At 40.8% G+C, this 15,791-nt stretch overlaps 2 protein-coding genes across 2 annotated transcripts in view; one reads left to right on the top strand and one right to left on the bottom strand.

Moving 5' to 3' along the window:
- The first annotated feature begins 998 nt into the window (after positions 1-998).
- Positions 999-9,988, top strand: bmp3 (bone morphogenetic protein 3). The gene is made up of 3 exons (XM_031756582.2): positions 999-1,728; positions 3,023-3,945; positions 7,021-9,988. Exons 1-3 carry the CDS (start codon positions 1,452-1,454, stop codon positions 7,210-7,212), a joined length of 1,392 nt encoding a protein of 463 aa, XP_031612442.1. The 5' UTR covers positions 999-1,451; the 3' UTR covers positions 7,213-9,988.
- The window catches only part of prkg2 (protein kinase cGMP-dependent 2), a 38,488-nt gene continuing 32,676 nt past the window's right edge, over positions 9,980-15,791 (bottom strand). The window contains exon 19 of the mRNA XM_031756602.2: positions 9,980-14,235. Within this exon, the coding sequence (XP_031612462.2) occupies positions 14,140-14,235 (96 nt within the window). The 3' untranslated portion in view covers positions 9,980-14,139. The remainder of the gene's footprint in view (positions 14,236-15,791) is intronic.

The following is a 15,791-nucleotide window of genomic DNA, read 5'->3' as shown; positions in this document are numbered from 1 at the left end:
CTTTACTTGAATAAGTTTTCTTTTCCTTTGACAACTTTTTTTTTTATTATTGAGGGCAGTAATACTCTTAATCACTGTCCACATTAGGAACTGGATTTAACTCTGGCTCACAGTTAAATCCAGAGTTGAATTTAAAGTCCAACATCCAACTTACAGAGTGCTAAATGATCAGGCCCCATCATATCTTAAAGACCTCATATTATCTCATATCCCAATAGAGCACTTTGCTCTCTGAGTGCAGGCCTGCTTGTGGTTCCTAGAGTTTCCAAAAGTAGAATGGAAGGCAAAGCCTTCACGCTCCTCTCCTGATGCTTCTTGTTTATCTGGTAGCAGCTGAAGACGTTAAAGTCATTCAGCCTGTTGACTGCTATGAAAGACATGGCATGCTAATATTATTGCCATCAGATGTCCAAGGGCGGGGAAATGCCCTAATCATTTCCTCCCGAGTGCCCCTGAAAGAGGACCAGTGGTGGGGGAGACTGCGGGCCGACTGGGTGGGGTGTTCAAACCCCGCCTGATGGGCTGTTTGGGGGGAAGGCGGGGAACAGTATGCATCCGGATCGGACTGTGATGGTACAGGATGTGTGTGCTTAACTCCATTGAACTAAACTAAGTAGGGAAGAAAGCCTTTAATGCCGACAATAAGCCGCTTCATTCAGCAGCGCGGCCCAGACGCGCAGCTCTGCGGAGTAGAAATTACGCACGGAGGGGCTGTTCTGTGGCAGCAGTTTAGGTGTTGAAATCAGTTCAATAAACCTCTGGAATGTCGTTTAGTAAAATATTTTCACGCTCTCCGTCTCGAGTCAACCGACAACCCCCCCCCCCTTCGGCTCTTGATAACGAGATAATTCGAGATAATTTGTCCCCAGGCTGAATGTGCGTAGAAGTATTTTGAACAGGAAACTCTCTCTCTCTCTCTCTCTCCCTCTGAGGGTGAGCATGTGTACGTGTGTGCGCGCAGTGTGTGTGTGAGAGAAAGGAGAGAGGAATACCCAGCTGGTCCCACAAGCCCTATAATACCAAGCACAACATGCTTTACCTTCAATGAAAGCTGAGACTGAGGGACGGTTGACTGCTGGACCTGAAATCAGCTTAGAGTCTGAGAGGCGCAGTTTTTCTGCTTCTGCTTTCTCACACCTCATCCTGCGCGCCGGAACATTTTTTACTATTATCATTATCATTATTATTATTATTATTACTATTTGCATTTTTTACTGACTTAATTTACTGACTCAAACACATTTAGACCTGCAACTTATCAAAACTAGAGACAACTTGGATAACGCATCTTCCTCTCTTGTTGTGACCGGTGTCAAAGGTGATGGTGTCATTTTCTTGCAGAGGACTCAGGTGATGGTATGTGTTTCTGGAGATAGGGGCCACTTTCGGAAACGTGTTAGTTTTTCCACAGCTGTTATTTTTTCGTTTGCTACGTTTCCTTTGCCTCAAACATGGCACTCTACTCTCGATTTGTGATCGTGCTGCTTTACGGATGGAGTTATTTGTGCGTTGGATTGTGCGCGATGCTGAAAACGGACAATATCCCCGAGAGACGAAAGGTGGATTTTACGCTTTCGGTGGATAAAAAATACGCGACAAAAGAAGACCGGGATGCGCTTTTACAGGATACGATGACGGAGCACATGCAGATGCTTTACGCGAAGTACAACAGCGCTGGATTTCCCTTCAAGGACGGCAACACTGTTCGTAGTTTCAAAGCGCATTGGGGTATGTATCAAATGTTTTATGTATATTAAGAACACCGACTTCTACCAGCATGGAAGTCAGTGACCGGCATGCATTTTTGATGTTATGTGATGTTTCCATTTTGCCTCACTCAGCTTAAATCACCTGCATAGTAAAAATGCAAATCGGCACAATTTTTCCATCTATAGATATGAAACTTAAAGTAGAAAGAACATCTATAGTATTGAGTAAGTCTTATTTTATAGAGAATAATGTAAAATTCGTTAAGACCGATGCCGTTCATGTGTGCGGAGCTGAGAAAGAAATACACCTGTTGATCCAGTAATGGAAATGTGAACAACCTGTTACGCATTCCTTTTGCCAGTAAGAGTAAAAGATTGGCATCAGATGGTGGCATGCAATTTAACATAGTTTGGCCGCACAACTGTTCACACCTTCAGAGTTTACTGTCAGATAGTCTTGATAAATTTTCTCTCGAGCCAGCATCTGGCAGCTGCACAGACTGCCTGAGCTGTAGCAGAGTTTGAGTTTCCACTGCAGTGAACGCTAATGTGCTTTCAGCTGGAGGTTTTTTTCTTCTTCTTCAGGTTCATTTATAGTAACTTTAATCCAATAAACCCTCAAGTGTTTACACTTCGCTGTGTTATCACTCGGACCATGGGGCGACCAGCTGCCACTTAGGGTTAAACTTTGTTAGATTACACTGCCTCCTGTCGCCCGGATGCTGTATGGTATAGCATTAAAGGGCAGGTTCACCCAAATCACAAACATATTTCACGATTGATCCTCAGAAGAATTTGGCAATGCAGGAGTTTTTGGTTTTCGCTTAAAATTTCTGCTTTTATCCCAAAGCGGTGAAGATAAGTGGGAGTTTCTGCTATGTTGTTGCAATCAATGATATGTTTAAAAGGTTAAAGAAACCTTCTAAAGTACTGGCCTGGTCTTTCTTTACAGTGACAATTTTTTTTAATTGAAGCGATCCTCAAAATAAAAGCCTGTTACAACTGTTCCATGGGTGAATTATCCTGTGTCCTGCTGATCTTTAAAAATATTTTGTAATTAATGATTTTTTAATACGTTTTTTAAAATCCCAAAATAAATTCTATTGCATTAGGGTGAACAACCATTTCATGACCCGAGCAAATAAAATGCACAACATAAGCCCAATGATGAAAACGCTGGACTTAAAAAATGGAAATACAAACATATTAATTATTATTACTAGCAGTAAAGTTTAGGAAAGGCTATGGTCAGGTTTTGAAATGATGTGAACTGTGTTGCACTCTGTTCATGATATTACTCATTATATGCGCAGGTACTATAAACAAGAAACAGCTGCAGATTTTCAACCTCACCTCCCTCACCAAATCAGAAGACATCCTGTCAGCTACTCTTCATTATTACATTGGAGACCTTCAGAACAGCACCCAGGGCTGCTCCAGGTCCAAAAGCTGCGCTCGCCATGGTCCCAGGAGGCACAGCCACATCCACATGGTCATCTGGAGTTTTGCATCTGTGGATAACAAGATGAGGACTCTAGGACATTTTCGGATCAATGTGTCCACCCTCTACAGGGACTTCATATCTTGGCAGTGGAAGGACATAACTCGTGTGGTCAACCAGGCCAAACACCACGACGAGCTGCTTATTGGGATTGAAGTAGCTTCACAAGGTTCCCAGCCGTGGAAGAAGCTCCTGTCAGACCGCTCACCCTACATCCTGGTCTATGCCAATGACTCTGCCATTTCAGAGCCTGAAAGTGTGGTAGCCACTCTCCAGAGGCCCCACTCAGTGAGAGGCGAGGGCTCCATTTCACACGGCTTCCATAAACTGGGACTACAAGAGCAAAATGACACCGAAGGACAGCCACAGCCCAGACACAAGCGCTCAGTGAATGTTCTCCTACCTTTGCAAAATAATGAACTTCCTGGTCCCGAGTATCCATATGAGACGACCGGCTGGGATGAAACAACTCCCTACGAACCATTTGAAAACAAACAGGCACGCCGGCCACGTAAAAAGACACGCAAGAATCAACGGCATAAGATGCCCTTGCTACAGTTTGATGAGCAGACAATTAAAAAGGCACGAAAGAAGCAATGGAACGAGCCCAGGAATTGCGCTCGGAGATACCTGAAAGTTGACTTTGCCGACATTGGATGGAGCGAATGGATTATATCGCCCAAGTCGTTTGATGCCTACTATTGCTCAGGGTCCTGCCAGTTCCCCATGCCAAAGGTGAGATTCAAAGCCCGGTAGTACCACACTATAGTGGTTTTAGACAGTACTAAAGGTGCCAAAGCAACAACTAGTGGGTTAGAGAAGGTAAAGCTCAGTACGGTGGCAATTATAGTATTTCTACCAATAAGCTATATGAAGATGGAAAACTGATCTTTGGTAGACTTGATCATTTTAAATGTGTCACTTATGAGAGTTGGTTAAAGATGGAATTTTTCTTTTTAAGGTGATCACAGCCTAAAATGGTAGCACTAATTCAATACTCCCTAGATAATACATGTGGAAACCTGTTTTTGTTTTTTCACAGCTGAAGATTATGAATTCTATAAATAACCAAAAACCAATGGTTTTTTGTTAAATTTAGTTTTTGTTCTGCTTTGATATTAATAGTGCAGATAAAAGTTTTATGAAAGTAGTTTAGGCAACTTAGAGGTGATCCGCAGGAGCAGAACTTACCTTCTGATATCTTCTACATGGGCAAAGAACCAAAGGATGGCCCGAGGGAAAAAGTATGGCCATTAAAGATGGTGACTAATCTGCTAGTTGATTAAATTGGAGAAAACAAATCAGACAAACTGCTGCGTCTAAAAGTATAAAAAATAGTGATAGCACATTTATTTCTGTCTGTAATGGAAAATTGTGGCAGCTTAGCAAAGCAACATAGTTCTGCAGTATATAGATATATAAAAAAAACTAGTTGTTGTATATTTTGTGTCAGAGTAAACTGACATGTAACCATGCAACAGAAGCCGGGTGTCATTCAGTAACGGCCAATGCTAGGCTGCACTGCTAGCCAGATGCTAATTAACTGAACTTCCTGTCTGTGCGGTTTACAGATTTTAAGCAACACAGTTTAAAATCTATTTTCATTATGAAAAGACTGGGATTAACAAATGGCTCTTTAACATAGCTACAATAAATGTATAGTTAATGCTTAACCTCATCCGTTATACTGTCTCAGTTTTGAATGTTTCTAAGTGATGGTCAACTGGGCTATTTTTCTCTCATTTAAACAACTGGAAATTTTGTCCCTAATATTTAAGAGCCACTAGAAACCAAACTCTCACTGCAATGCCATCATATTTTAAATACTGCAGAAATATGGGTGATATTTTGCCCTAGATTCATGTGCTGTGTGTGGCTAACATTAGCAATGCTAGCACCAGCAGCCCATCTTTGCAACTTTATCATTTGCAGGTCTCAGAGTGAATTTACTAATGGCTCCAGTCATAGCATATGATGACTTCCTACCTTGTTTGTTTACAGCTTCTTGTTCTGAAAGGATGATGTCCATTTAGTTGCTATAATGAAAAGCAAATAACTTGTCTAACCAAGCAGAATTTGTGGTGCTGGTTAGCAAAGGAAAGAACATTTAACCGTCTACGTACTTGCAAACGTCCTTAATGGCCTCTGCTCTGGCTACCTGACAGTAGTGAAGCCCATTAAGTGGTCATCCCCATACTTATAAACTAAAGTTACATCTAGTAGCTCCTGTTTTTTCTACAGTAACTTTTTTTAAAAACCATTTCTTTACATGGTGATTATTTATGATTCCTTATGACGCAGTCCTAAATGGCAGTCATGCCTGCATAAGCAAATGATAAGAATGAAAGTTAGAGCCATCAGTTTCTGTACCACCCGTGTGCGTAATAGTCTTGGCCTGGCGACCCCTGTAAAAATTGTTTGGCTCCATCACTAAAGACTGCAGACATAAGTCTTTAAACACATTTTTTTTTTTTTTTTTTTTTTTTTTTTTGGCAGTATGGTATACATTATGTAAATAGGACAGGCTACATTCAGATGGCTCAGATGTCTCTTTACTGCTTTGCATTAACTTAACATGGGTAAAATCAACCTCAGAGGTTCCTGCTATCTTTCTGTTTTATATAACAGGCAACAATGGCAAGCCTTATGTCATTGGCTTTAATCTTCAACAGCAGGGTTAAAGTAGTTACAGTAGTTGTGCAGATAGTTCTTCATGCTTTTATCTTCGGATTGTATCTTAGTCTTTGTCTTTAAAGATGCACATCAGATGTAAATCTAGATTTAGCCCAAAGCAGTCCTACTGTATTAAATCTCCAGTAATAGTGAAGCTACAGATGATGTCATCTAAAATGCTTAGTAAGAAAATCGGTGTCCTCATAAACAGCTGGTTGACCTCCTCATCAAAATTCAATAAAAACTTTATTACCTAAAACAAACCAAGAAGTATCTTGAAGGAAGTATCTAGAGAGGATAAAGCTAGGCCTTTACACAGAAGACAGAAATAAGTGAGAGACACAAAAAAACATCTGCCTGATGTTAAACATCAACTTCCCGTCTAGCTCGTGGCACCGGTGATAAGATAACCATGCAGGTATTTTAAACATGGCCGGAATGCACGAGCTACATCCACTTAATTCATTAAGTCGGAGTCACAAGTCTTTGTAGTCGGAGGTAATTAGTCCCAGAAGTAAAGCCTAGGGCTTTTAAGGCGACCGCCTCCCTCTCCTGCAGCTTTTCTGCTCAGCCTGTGCAGAAAACGCTGTGTCTCTTTTGTCAGGTTAAAGTTTTAGAAGCTTCTAAATAGCCATGATTAAAGGGTGCACTTTTTTTTCTGTGGAGTGGTGTGGGAAGACTTCTATCGCTTACTGGTTCCTGTTAAGAATGAAGCAGCTGTGCAGGTGAACTGCTGGGCGTGTAGAACTTAAATTCAGGCCCACAGACCCTTCGGCCAATGCTGCATGCTAGTCGCACTGAATAATATTGCTATGTCCTTGACAAATAAGATTATATATGATCTTAAATGGCAAATAAGAAAACTACATGTGCACAACGTCAGCAACAAGTAAACTTTGATATCGTTGAATTGGTTATAAATTTGGCGACGTTTTGAATGTCTTTTTTCCGCTTTCAAATATGTTCGGTAGAAGGAAAAAGAAATGCATGTGTGAATATTTGCTATCACTCTGGGTTTCTGTGACTCTGGAAAACAAGACCCAGCTTGTTAGAAACATGTCCTGTTGGCTCATCAAAAGTTCAGAACTGTCTAACTTTTACTTTTAAAATGACATTTCTTTTTCTCCCTTTTTTAAGGCTCTGAAGCCATCTAACCACGCCACCATCCAGAGCATAGTGCGGGCGGTGGGCGTGGTCCCAGGCATCCCCGAGCCGTGCTGTGTCCCCGAGAAGATGTCTTCCCTCAGCATCCTTTTCTTTGACGAGGACAAGAATGTGGTGCTGAAAGTCTACCCCAACATGACAGTAGATTCCTGCGCCTGTAGATAGTTTCTTTTTCCTCCCAGGCCTCATCGCACACACCTCATGTCATAAAGAGAAGTAAAAAAAAAAAAACCCACATACAGCCAAAAATACGGTCTCTTCTCCTGTTCCTGCAGTCATACACTCACTCAGATACAAATATCAAGTGAATACAACTTCCCTTTTGCACTGGAGGAGAGCACCGCCTGTTGTTCCAGGTGACGATGTGACTGTCAGTGGGAAGAAATGGATCGCGTGAGTTATCCTAGTAAAAGTTGTATTTTAAACGTATTTATCATCGCTGCTCAGTTATCAGTTGGCCGACGGCAGGGTGGACGCGATCATAAACCCACTATCAAGGCATACAAACACCAGCTGAGGCATAAAAGAGACAAAAACTGAAGGAAAATATTCACTTTTCAGGAAAAACCAAAAAGATCTTCCTTTCAGCTGGTGCCCGTGGGAGGGCGGGGTGGTTGTACTCATCTTTCTCTCCTTCATAGCTTGAAGTTGTCACCTCCAGGTCACCTCTGCTCGCATTTGCATGGTTTTGTTACTATGTGTAAGTATTTATGTCTGTACTATCACTGTGTTATTCACCATACGAGAAGTTATTGTATCATTTTTTGGCTTGGCTGCTATAAAGGGTTATATTAGATTCCAAAGCCAGAATTGTGATGTAGACTTTTAGGTTGCTTTACATATTTATGTTTAACTCTGTTGTTGTACAGAACCAACATTTTTTTAGAGTTTATTATAGGTGGACGAGTAAGCTACATTTATGTGGTCTCCTCATTAACAGGGACATTCTGAGGCATGTTTTGCTTCACCGAGAAAATGAAAAAGCTTTATGAGTAAACCTCATAGGTGAGGCCAGATTAACTTGTTAGCGTGAGGCCAGAATTGCAAAAATTAATGCTCAGTGAGAGGCAGCTGAAGGAGAAATATGTTGTTGATGTACTCTTCTGTTAGAAACTGATGGAAAGTGTTGTGTGAGGTCTCGGAGGTGGAGGTGGGTAACATTTCTGAAAAAGTAATTTGGCTGCCTTTAAAACCCAGCAGAAGATGGATTTTTGTAGGGGTGCAACTTCTGCTGGGACTTTTTTCTTCTCTGCGACGCTCCGCTTCAAATTCGGTTACATTCTGATCCGTTTCATCAAAACACCAGTATTACTGAGGACCAGAAACATGTGGGGCTCCGCTGTAAACGTTTGGGGTGAAGAGCTTTAGGACGGGCTGACAGCTTTGAGCCATTCATTCGTACTAATTGGTAGATGGCTTAAAATAAACGAACACTTGAAATTAACACAGCCCCATCAGGTCAAAATAGATGTTTTCTTCAGTGTTAAATTGAGCACAATTTGCGGTAAACTGCCTGCTACCAAACTTAGCAAATTAAGTTTTTATGATTCATTTAAATACTCTCCTCGCAAAATGTTATTCTCACAGGAAAAATACATATGCAAGTTTTTCTTTTTTACCTGTTTTCACCCCAAAACCTCTTGAAGGTAGAGGATATTGAAAGGTACCACTACTCTGACTCTACTTGGATTTCAGTTTCACCTTTGTGCTGTTTTTCTGTTTCAAGAAAAACAAAAAAGTGGTACTTGGTGCAAGCTACAGCGGTGGCAGCAGAAAAAATGAGATGAAACAAAAACAAGCTGTGCATTATTATGTCCTTGCTGTTATTCACGTTTTGAGCAGTATGAGCAATATGACCATCATTATTATTACTGTGTATTATTCTACAGAGTGGGTTTTACATAAATCATTAGAGGGTGTGTTATTTGAGTCAGATCAGCTACAAACAACAGGCACACCTGGAGGAGCAGTTAACATGTCGTAACCTTGCCTTGAGTTGTGCGTTATTGTCACAGTTCATAAAACCAAATATTTATTCAGAGCAAATAGACGTAATTATAGCAGCGTTTTTTTCTATACACTTGTACATTGGCTTTGTATATAGCTCACTCTACTACAATGATGCGTCTTTGAGATAGAAGTGCCTTTTTGAATGGGTGGATTTCTGCTTTACAAAAAGTTTGAGTTGATTCATCGTGAAGCTCAAGTCAAAGCAAGCAGCTGAGTATTTTTCTTATGGTACAAAATAGGCTCCAGAGTGAACATAGCGCGTATTCTTTTGTGGAATTTATTCTCAAATGTATTTCAAACCATTTTGATAATCCAGAGACATTTATTTTGTGTCAATACCCGAGGGCAGATTGTGTAACTTTCTATATTTTGTACTGACACGTTTTACAGTTTGTGCTTCCTCGTTTTGTGCCGACACAATTTTTAGAAATGCATGTTATAGAATGAAGTGGCTTCCTCCGTTTGTGCCAGTACAACTTTGCAGATGTGACGACTGCTGACGCGTCACTTTTTGGATCCTTGCTTTTTCTGCATTTGTGTCTAAGCTTTCCGAGTATGAATCGGTGCCGTCATATACAGCGCAGCGCATCGACCGTTTACTTCACTGTTTCATCTTCTCTTGTAAATGTTGTGCTGTAGGTTAAACAAAGAAATGCCTGTACAATAAGCTTCATAAAATATATTTGTATATGGAAAAGGCCTTTAACATGCATCTATTTATTTTCTCTATGTTGCATATCTTGCAAAGGTGTGGTCTGGGAAAGGGGGGGCCGAAGCTCAGAAATGTCGATGGTCTTTGTATCTGCGATGGACATTTGTCACTACTGACTAAAAGTGTGGTGAACTGTTTAAAGGTCTCCCTCCTCTGAGTTCGGACCCTCCTTCCAAAGCATTCAAAGAAATGAATAAAAGTATGCAAGAACAAAATCTATCAAGACTTTTATTGTATTTATTTTTTTTGTCAACCTTTGGTTATGAAATGCTGTATCCCATTTTAAAACAAAAGAAAAATACTTAAAGTTCATGTATTTCCTCCCTCTGTACCTCCTGAAAATAACACAAGATCAGTTTCTGAGGTACAAGGTACAAGTACCAAAATTTAAAGGTATATCTGTATGTACAAGGAGGTTTGTGTGCTCCCTTTATTAGATTATTTACATTTTTTTTTCATATACAGTGTATATATATTTTTTTAGGATCGCATCAGACAAAGGCAGGTGTAGATACAGTGAAGCACAATATGTGTGCTGATTAGCAATCCAGTTAAGTTCAATCACTTTGTCTTCAACCATTTTAAAGTGTTAAAGTCAGCTATTTAGCTGCATCCCTACGCATCTGTTATTATCTTATCAAATTTGATTAAGAGCTTTCGAACATATTCGTAAAATTTAAAAGCTTTGCCTGATTTATATTTGGCCAATCGCATAAGTTCATCTTCTCAGGCGTGTTCAGCTTCCAGCGTGGCTGCTATTTTTAGATCCCTCCCCAGATGTCCAGCTCTGACAAATTTCAGTGTGCTTGCCGCGATTTCTCACCAACCTCAGACTTCTGCTTCCAGCTGACCCAGATTTTCTATCTGGCGCTGTCACGGCTGATGAGAGCTGGGTCTGCAGGTACAGCTTAGCAGGTTTTTAGCTGTCCAGTTTGAGTGCAAAGTACACTTGACAGATTTGCCTTTCTGAAAGGTTGAAGCACACCCACTGAAAGGTTGAGGAATCACCATTTTGACGCAGTGGAATAAATCCAGCACATACCAGAGGTACAAGTACATAATGGGACTTCCTCTGAGAGAATAGCAGCCACGCTGAAAATGGTCCAAAGTTGCACAACAAGTTGACTCAAACTGGGCAACGTTTCTTTGTTTATTGACCCGTTCTCATAACTTTATGATCACACCTCGTGGGCTTGCTGGCCTAAACTGTACGAAGGTAAATATGTAGCAACATGTGAGAGCTTGTAGAGAATGAAACATTTTTAAAAGTGAAAACAATGCTTAAAATGTTTTCTACATTTTATCTTACAGGCTCTCGAATTTTGCATCATTTTTACCTTCATAAAATTGTACTTTCACACAATGATACATTTCCATTTTTTTGTGATCAGCATCTTCTGATTACAATGCAAGACATCATGAATCATTTAAATAAACCAACAACTTCCACACACACACACACACACACACCACTAGCTTCATTTGTCAGAGAGGGCTCAGCTGACTGCCATTAACCAAAATACCTCTGCTTTTACCATCAGACCTGCCTCTGCAGTAATGACAGTAGAATTTGTGGATGCAACGTCTAAATCCACCTCCAGTTTTCCATTGCAGCAACAAGTGGGCCACTCTAGGACAGCCCACATCTTTGAGTGTGATCCAACCACAGGTAAGACCTCTTCTAGGGCTGTTGAAAGGAAAAGGAAATATCTGTTTGGACTAGAACCTCCAGATCAGCCCTAAGGAAACTGGAATTACTGGAGTTACTTCACAATGAAAAAGTTCAAATGCTAAACCGATCTGTCTGAAGGGATTGTGTAGATGCAGTTAAAAAAATCCCACAGCTCTGTCCTGAAACAGCACTGCTCCTCCAAACTCACACATACATTCACCAATCAGAGGACACATTTACAATATACATAATATTTACAAATTAACTCTCCCGTTTTTTAAGGTTTATATAAAGGAGCAAGTAGGTTAGATTGTATAAACTGTGTATTTCGGATGCTTGTGCTTTACATTATTGAGTATATACACAGAGACGTGGTACACAACTGATTTAAACCTCAAATGTTTAAAATGGAAAACACACTATTTTAAACCCCAGGTTCCTCAGAGTCACCTCACAGTAAACCCTAAACACATTCTGCTCACTTTGGCCTCTGCTGTTCCTCCTCACATCATCAACGGCTCAGAACCACCAAACATGTCTCCGGCTCAGGCAGCCCACTGCGAGACGCTCACACTTTATGATTCAAGTGGAGAGAAGGTGTTCCTGTCTTTATGTTTGTCATCTGTGGCAAAAGTGAAGAGGCTGTGAGGATAACACAGTTGGCGCAAGGAGCCACAGATGCTTCATAGATGTTTCTGTCGGGGTACATATCCAGCGTGTGTTGGTTTTCAACGCAGTGTCGTCTCCTCAAATTACCTTTAGCTGTTAGAAATAAAGGCCGCACCAGTGTTTCTGAAGTAAAAGAGCAATTAGGGAATTCAAAATAATAATAGTATGACCTATGGCAAAGAATGCTGAGCTGATTAAACTCTTGGATGACACCATCCGAGTATTTCTGGACCATCCATAAAATGTACCGTGCCTGAGGGCAAATTTAAAAAAGCTTAAGCTCTACCCGATAACTTCAGCAAATCTAAAACTACAAACACGACCATGAATCATTTCTGTAATTTCTGCATTTCTGTAGTTACTTTAATGTGATGTTAGTACAATGAATTGTGTTTTTACTGTTTTTTGTGGGCATTACCAACTGGAAAGCTACCCTGAAATGTCCACTTTGCCACTGGGAGATGTTTTTAAGAATACAGTGCATGTTCAGGATTGGTTAAAGTGCAGGTTCTCTTTCACCAGCTGTAAAATAACTCACAGGGTTACTGTGCTTTACAGAGGGGCTCACACTAACATGGAGGAGTTTATCCCCCAGTCACAGTGCTGGCTGTTATCACTTCCCATGTGTTTATATCGCCCTATTGCATGGAATCAACTCTCCTGTAGTTTTGGTTAGTTTCCTGCCCCTCCCTGAAGCAGGTTCTGCTTCTCTACCTGTTAGATGGGAGCGCTTCCTCTTCACCAGGTACTTGTTCAAAGGGGATCATCTGATCTGTGAGGTTCTCTCTGTAATACTGTAGGATCTTTAGCTTATAATATAATGAGTCTTGAGATGACAACTGTTCTGAACCGGGCCTATATAAATAAAAATAAACATTTTAATTGAATATGGGGTGGGGGTGTTTATCCAGCACACCACTCAGGTGCAGCACATATCAGCAGCAGATTATAGAGAGGCTCAGTAATGTTTATAATAGTGTTATTATGGACTCCTAGTGTATCCCAATACCCACTTCCAGGGTGACGGCTTCATAACGAGCTGTTTAACTCCAAGGAGAACTCTGCAGTGACCCGATTGAGCCATTTGTGTGGCATTTCTGTTACTGAGTGTCTACGGCTGCACGAGTTGTTGAACTGATAATATGGCTCGTGACTCCCAGTTGCTGATGAGCGTACGTCATATAGAAGGTATAGAAAGGATTTTATCCTACTGTGATGCTAGCCTTACTTATTCTAACTATGGGAACCTAATGTTATATTCCACAGTAATACCACAAATTGAGCTAGTTGATTCTGTGCAGCCACAGTAGCCCTGAGTGTCCTATTAGCCTACTAACATTAGCCAGCTAAGGAGTGTTAACTTACCTGACTTAATGTGATTCAACACAAATATTACAAATATTTCTTTTTTTGTTGCATAACGGGGCTACATCTGAAGTTTTGTCTGGGTTAATGATTAATACATTAATCCTGTATGTCAAGCTAGGCAGCTTCATGCTAATTAATGTGACACTGACCAACATTAACCAGAACCTTCTGTTTTGTTGCTATTAATAAAATCCTTTCTGGTAATGTTCTTAATCTGCTCCTGGCAAATGTCGTGGTGGTGGCCCAACTCCTCTGAGGTAAAAGCTTGTAAAAGATTTCACATCCAGTTTTGTTCGAATGCTGAATGCTGACACGGCTGTTGGAACAGCTTAAAACTGTTTCGAAACGCATCGATTTTTCTCGACATCTTTGTCAAAGATAGTGTGAAACAGAGAGTAAAAGCAAAGTCGAGCAGTAAACCTTTACACCTTGAAGGCTTCCATTCAAATGTGCACATACTGTATGGAGATGCAGGAGCAATACTGGTTTACCTTTTGGTAATATCCCATTTTCGTTTATCTGTCAATCTGTGACAATTATAAAGCTGCTAAACCATGGCTGAGGTGATGTAAAGTCACCTGTAAGTCCACTTTTCCTATTATACTTTAGTTGTTAATGTGTGCAGTGGAAGGAAAATGTTGGAAAGATGGAGGATAAGTCCTCAGAAGTCCATGTCCCAACCAGACAGCTCATCAGGAGGACTGTCCTCATCTGGAGGGTAGCTGTCGAAGTAACTGTGATCTGTTGGTCCTGTAAGCTATGGAGCAAAGGAAGGAAGAGGAGAGAGAGATTGTTAGCATAAGCACTGAGTTGCTCTGAAATCAAATAGTAACCACTGATGGGGCAACAAAATTCAACATGGCGTTTTTAAGGGAAATACAAATTCCCTTTGGGGTTGTGTCAGGAAGGGCAGCCGGAATAAAACTTAAATCAAATGTGGAGCTACTTGCTGTGGTGACCCCTCGTGATAAATCACTACACATGAGCGGGGGACACTGATTTCCTTTTCCAATGTGGAACAATATAAAGTATGCAGGAGGCAGAAAGCATGATGGCCACGTCTTGCTGGGAATTCACCTGACAGTTACCTCCTTTATCCTTATTAAGTCCATTTTTCCACAACAGGAACTATAATACATTTGGTGTGCGTTCATAATGCACACGTAAGGGTAAGAAGGAAGAAATGCCTGCTGTAGGATAGGTATTTCTGTGCTGGAAGAAACCTACTCGGGCTCTACACTGACTGGTTAAAGTCAGATAAGCAACTACAGTAAGAAATTTGGGAAAGTCAAGCAATCAGCACATGCTAGATTAAGAACAGAAGAACAAATGGAAACTGAATGAAAAATAAATCTGAACTCCATCAAAGTTGCTGTCCTGAGATATTTTACAGAGACAGGAGGAGGCTGGAAGAAAGAGCTAGAAGCGAACTAAAGATTGGGAGCGGTGTTGGTGTAAATGAAGTGGTGAATCTGACAAACATAACATTGCTCTGGGAGCTGCCTCATCCTGTCTGCTGTAGCTGCTTTTATCTTTTGTCCCGGCCTTCACACTGAAGTGCAGCTCAGACAACAAAAGGAGAGACGGAGTCAGCCGAAGTGACGTCTGGATGCTTCACTTTTAAAAAGTCCCGCAATCATTATTTGCCATAATTTGCCTACAGGTCTCCTGCACACAGGGCTGGACTGGGACAAAAAATCGGCCCGGGCATTTTGACTAGAGACTGGCCCACCAGGATAGAGATTGAAAATGTGACGTCATTCAGGGGTAAAACCGCAAAGGATTCTGGGAACTTGAGGCAAGAGGTACTAGCGCACGCAGGCTTTCAATTGAACTCAGTTACACAGCGATAAAAAGAAATGGCAAGAAGCTGTTGTATTATTAACTGCAATAGCCGGTCGCATGACAGCCACGGGAAGCCGATGGGTAAAGAGATCGTTTTGTTGTTTTTTTTATCGGATTACGTCCTTGAAGAGAAATTTTTTAAGCCATGTTTCAAGTAAAAGCCGACGGATGGTCTGGATATACCAAATATAACGTCTCAGAACACTCCAGCTCACATGTTAGTCTGCTCCAAGCATTCCCACAAAGGTCAGTGTTTTGTAGTAGTTAATACATCATTTTTCTTAACATAATTGGTGATATAGGTTACAAGCAAGTCTGGCGCTGAACAGAGATTGTCGCGCTATGCTCCTTTGTTTATTGTGCATAAATAGTGAATTGTCCTGACACAATATTGCGTTTCGCTTCTGTTATTACCATGGTACATTGACAAAAACATATACTTTTATTCACAGGATAAAACAGTTGTTT

This window comes from Oreochromis aureus, linkage group 12, assembly GCF_013358895.1.
Source record: "Oreochromis aureus strain Israel breed Guangdong linkage group 12, ZZ_aureus, whole genome shotgun sequence".
Lineage (NCBI taxonomy): Eukaryota > Metazoa > Chordata > Actinopteri > Cichliformes > Cichlidae > Oreochromis > Oreochromis aureus.
The sequence above is the reverse complement of the archived record's forward strand: the minus strand, read 5'-3'. Positions and strand labels throughout refer to the sequence as shown.

What these genes read in the sequence shown, in the direction of transcription:
- bmp3 (XM_031756582.2), top strand. Translation starts at nt 1,452, where the DNA reads ATGGCACTCTACTCTCGATTTGTGATCGTGCTGCTTTACGGATGGAGT. An exon ending in TAGTTTCAAAGCGCATTGGG is followed by an intron (nt 1,729 to 3,022) that starts GTATGTATCAAA and finishes TTATATGCGCAG; the next exon opens with GTACTATAAACAAGAAACAG. An exon ending in GCCAGTTCCCCATGCCAAAG is followed by an intron (nt 3,946 to 7,020) that starts GTGAGATTCAAA and finishes CCCTTTTTTAAG; the next exon opens with GCTCTGAAGCCATCTAACCA.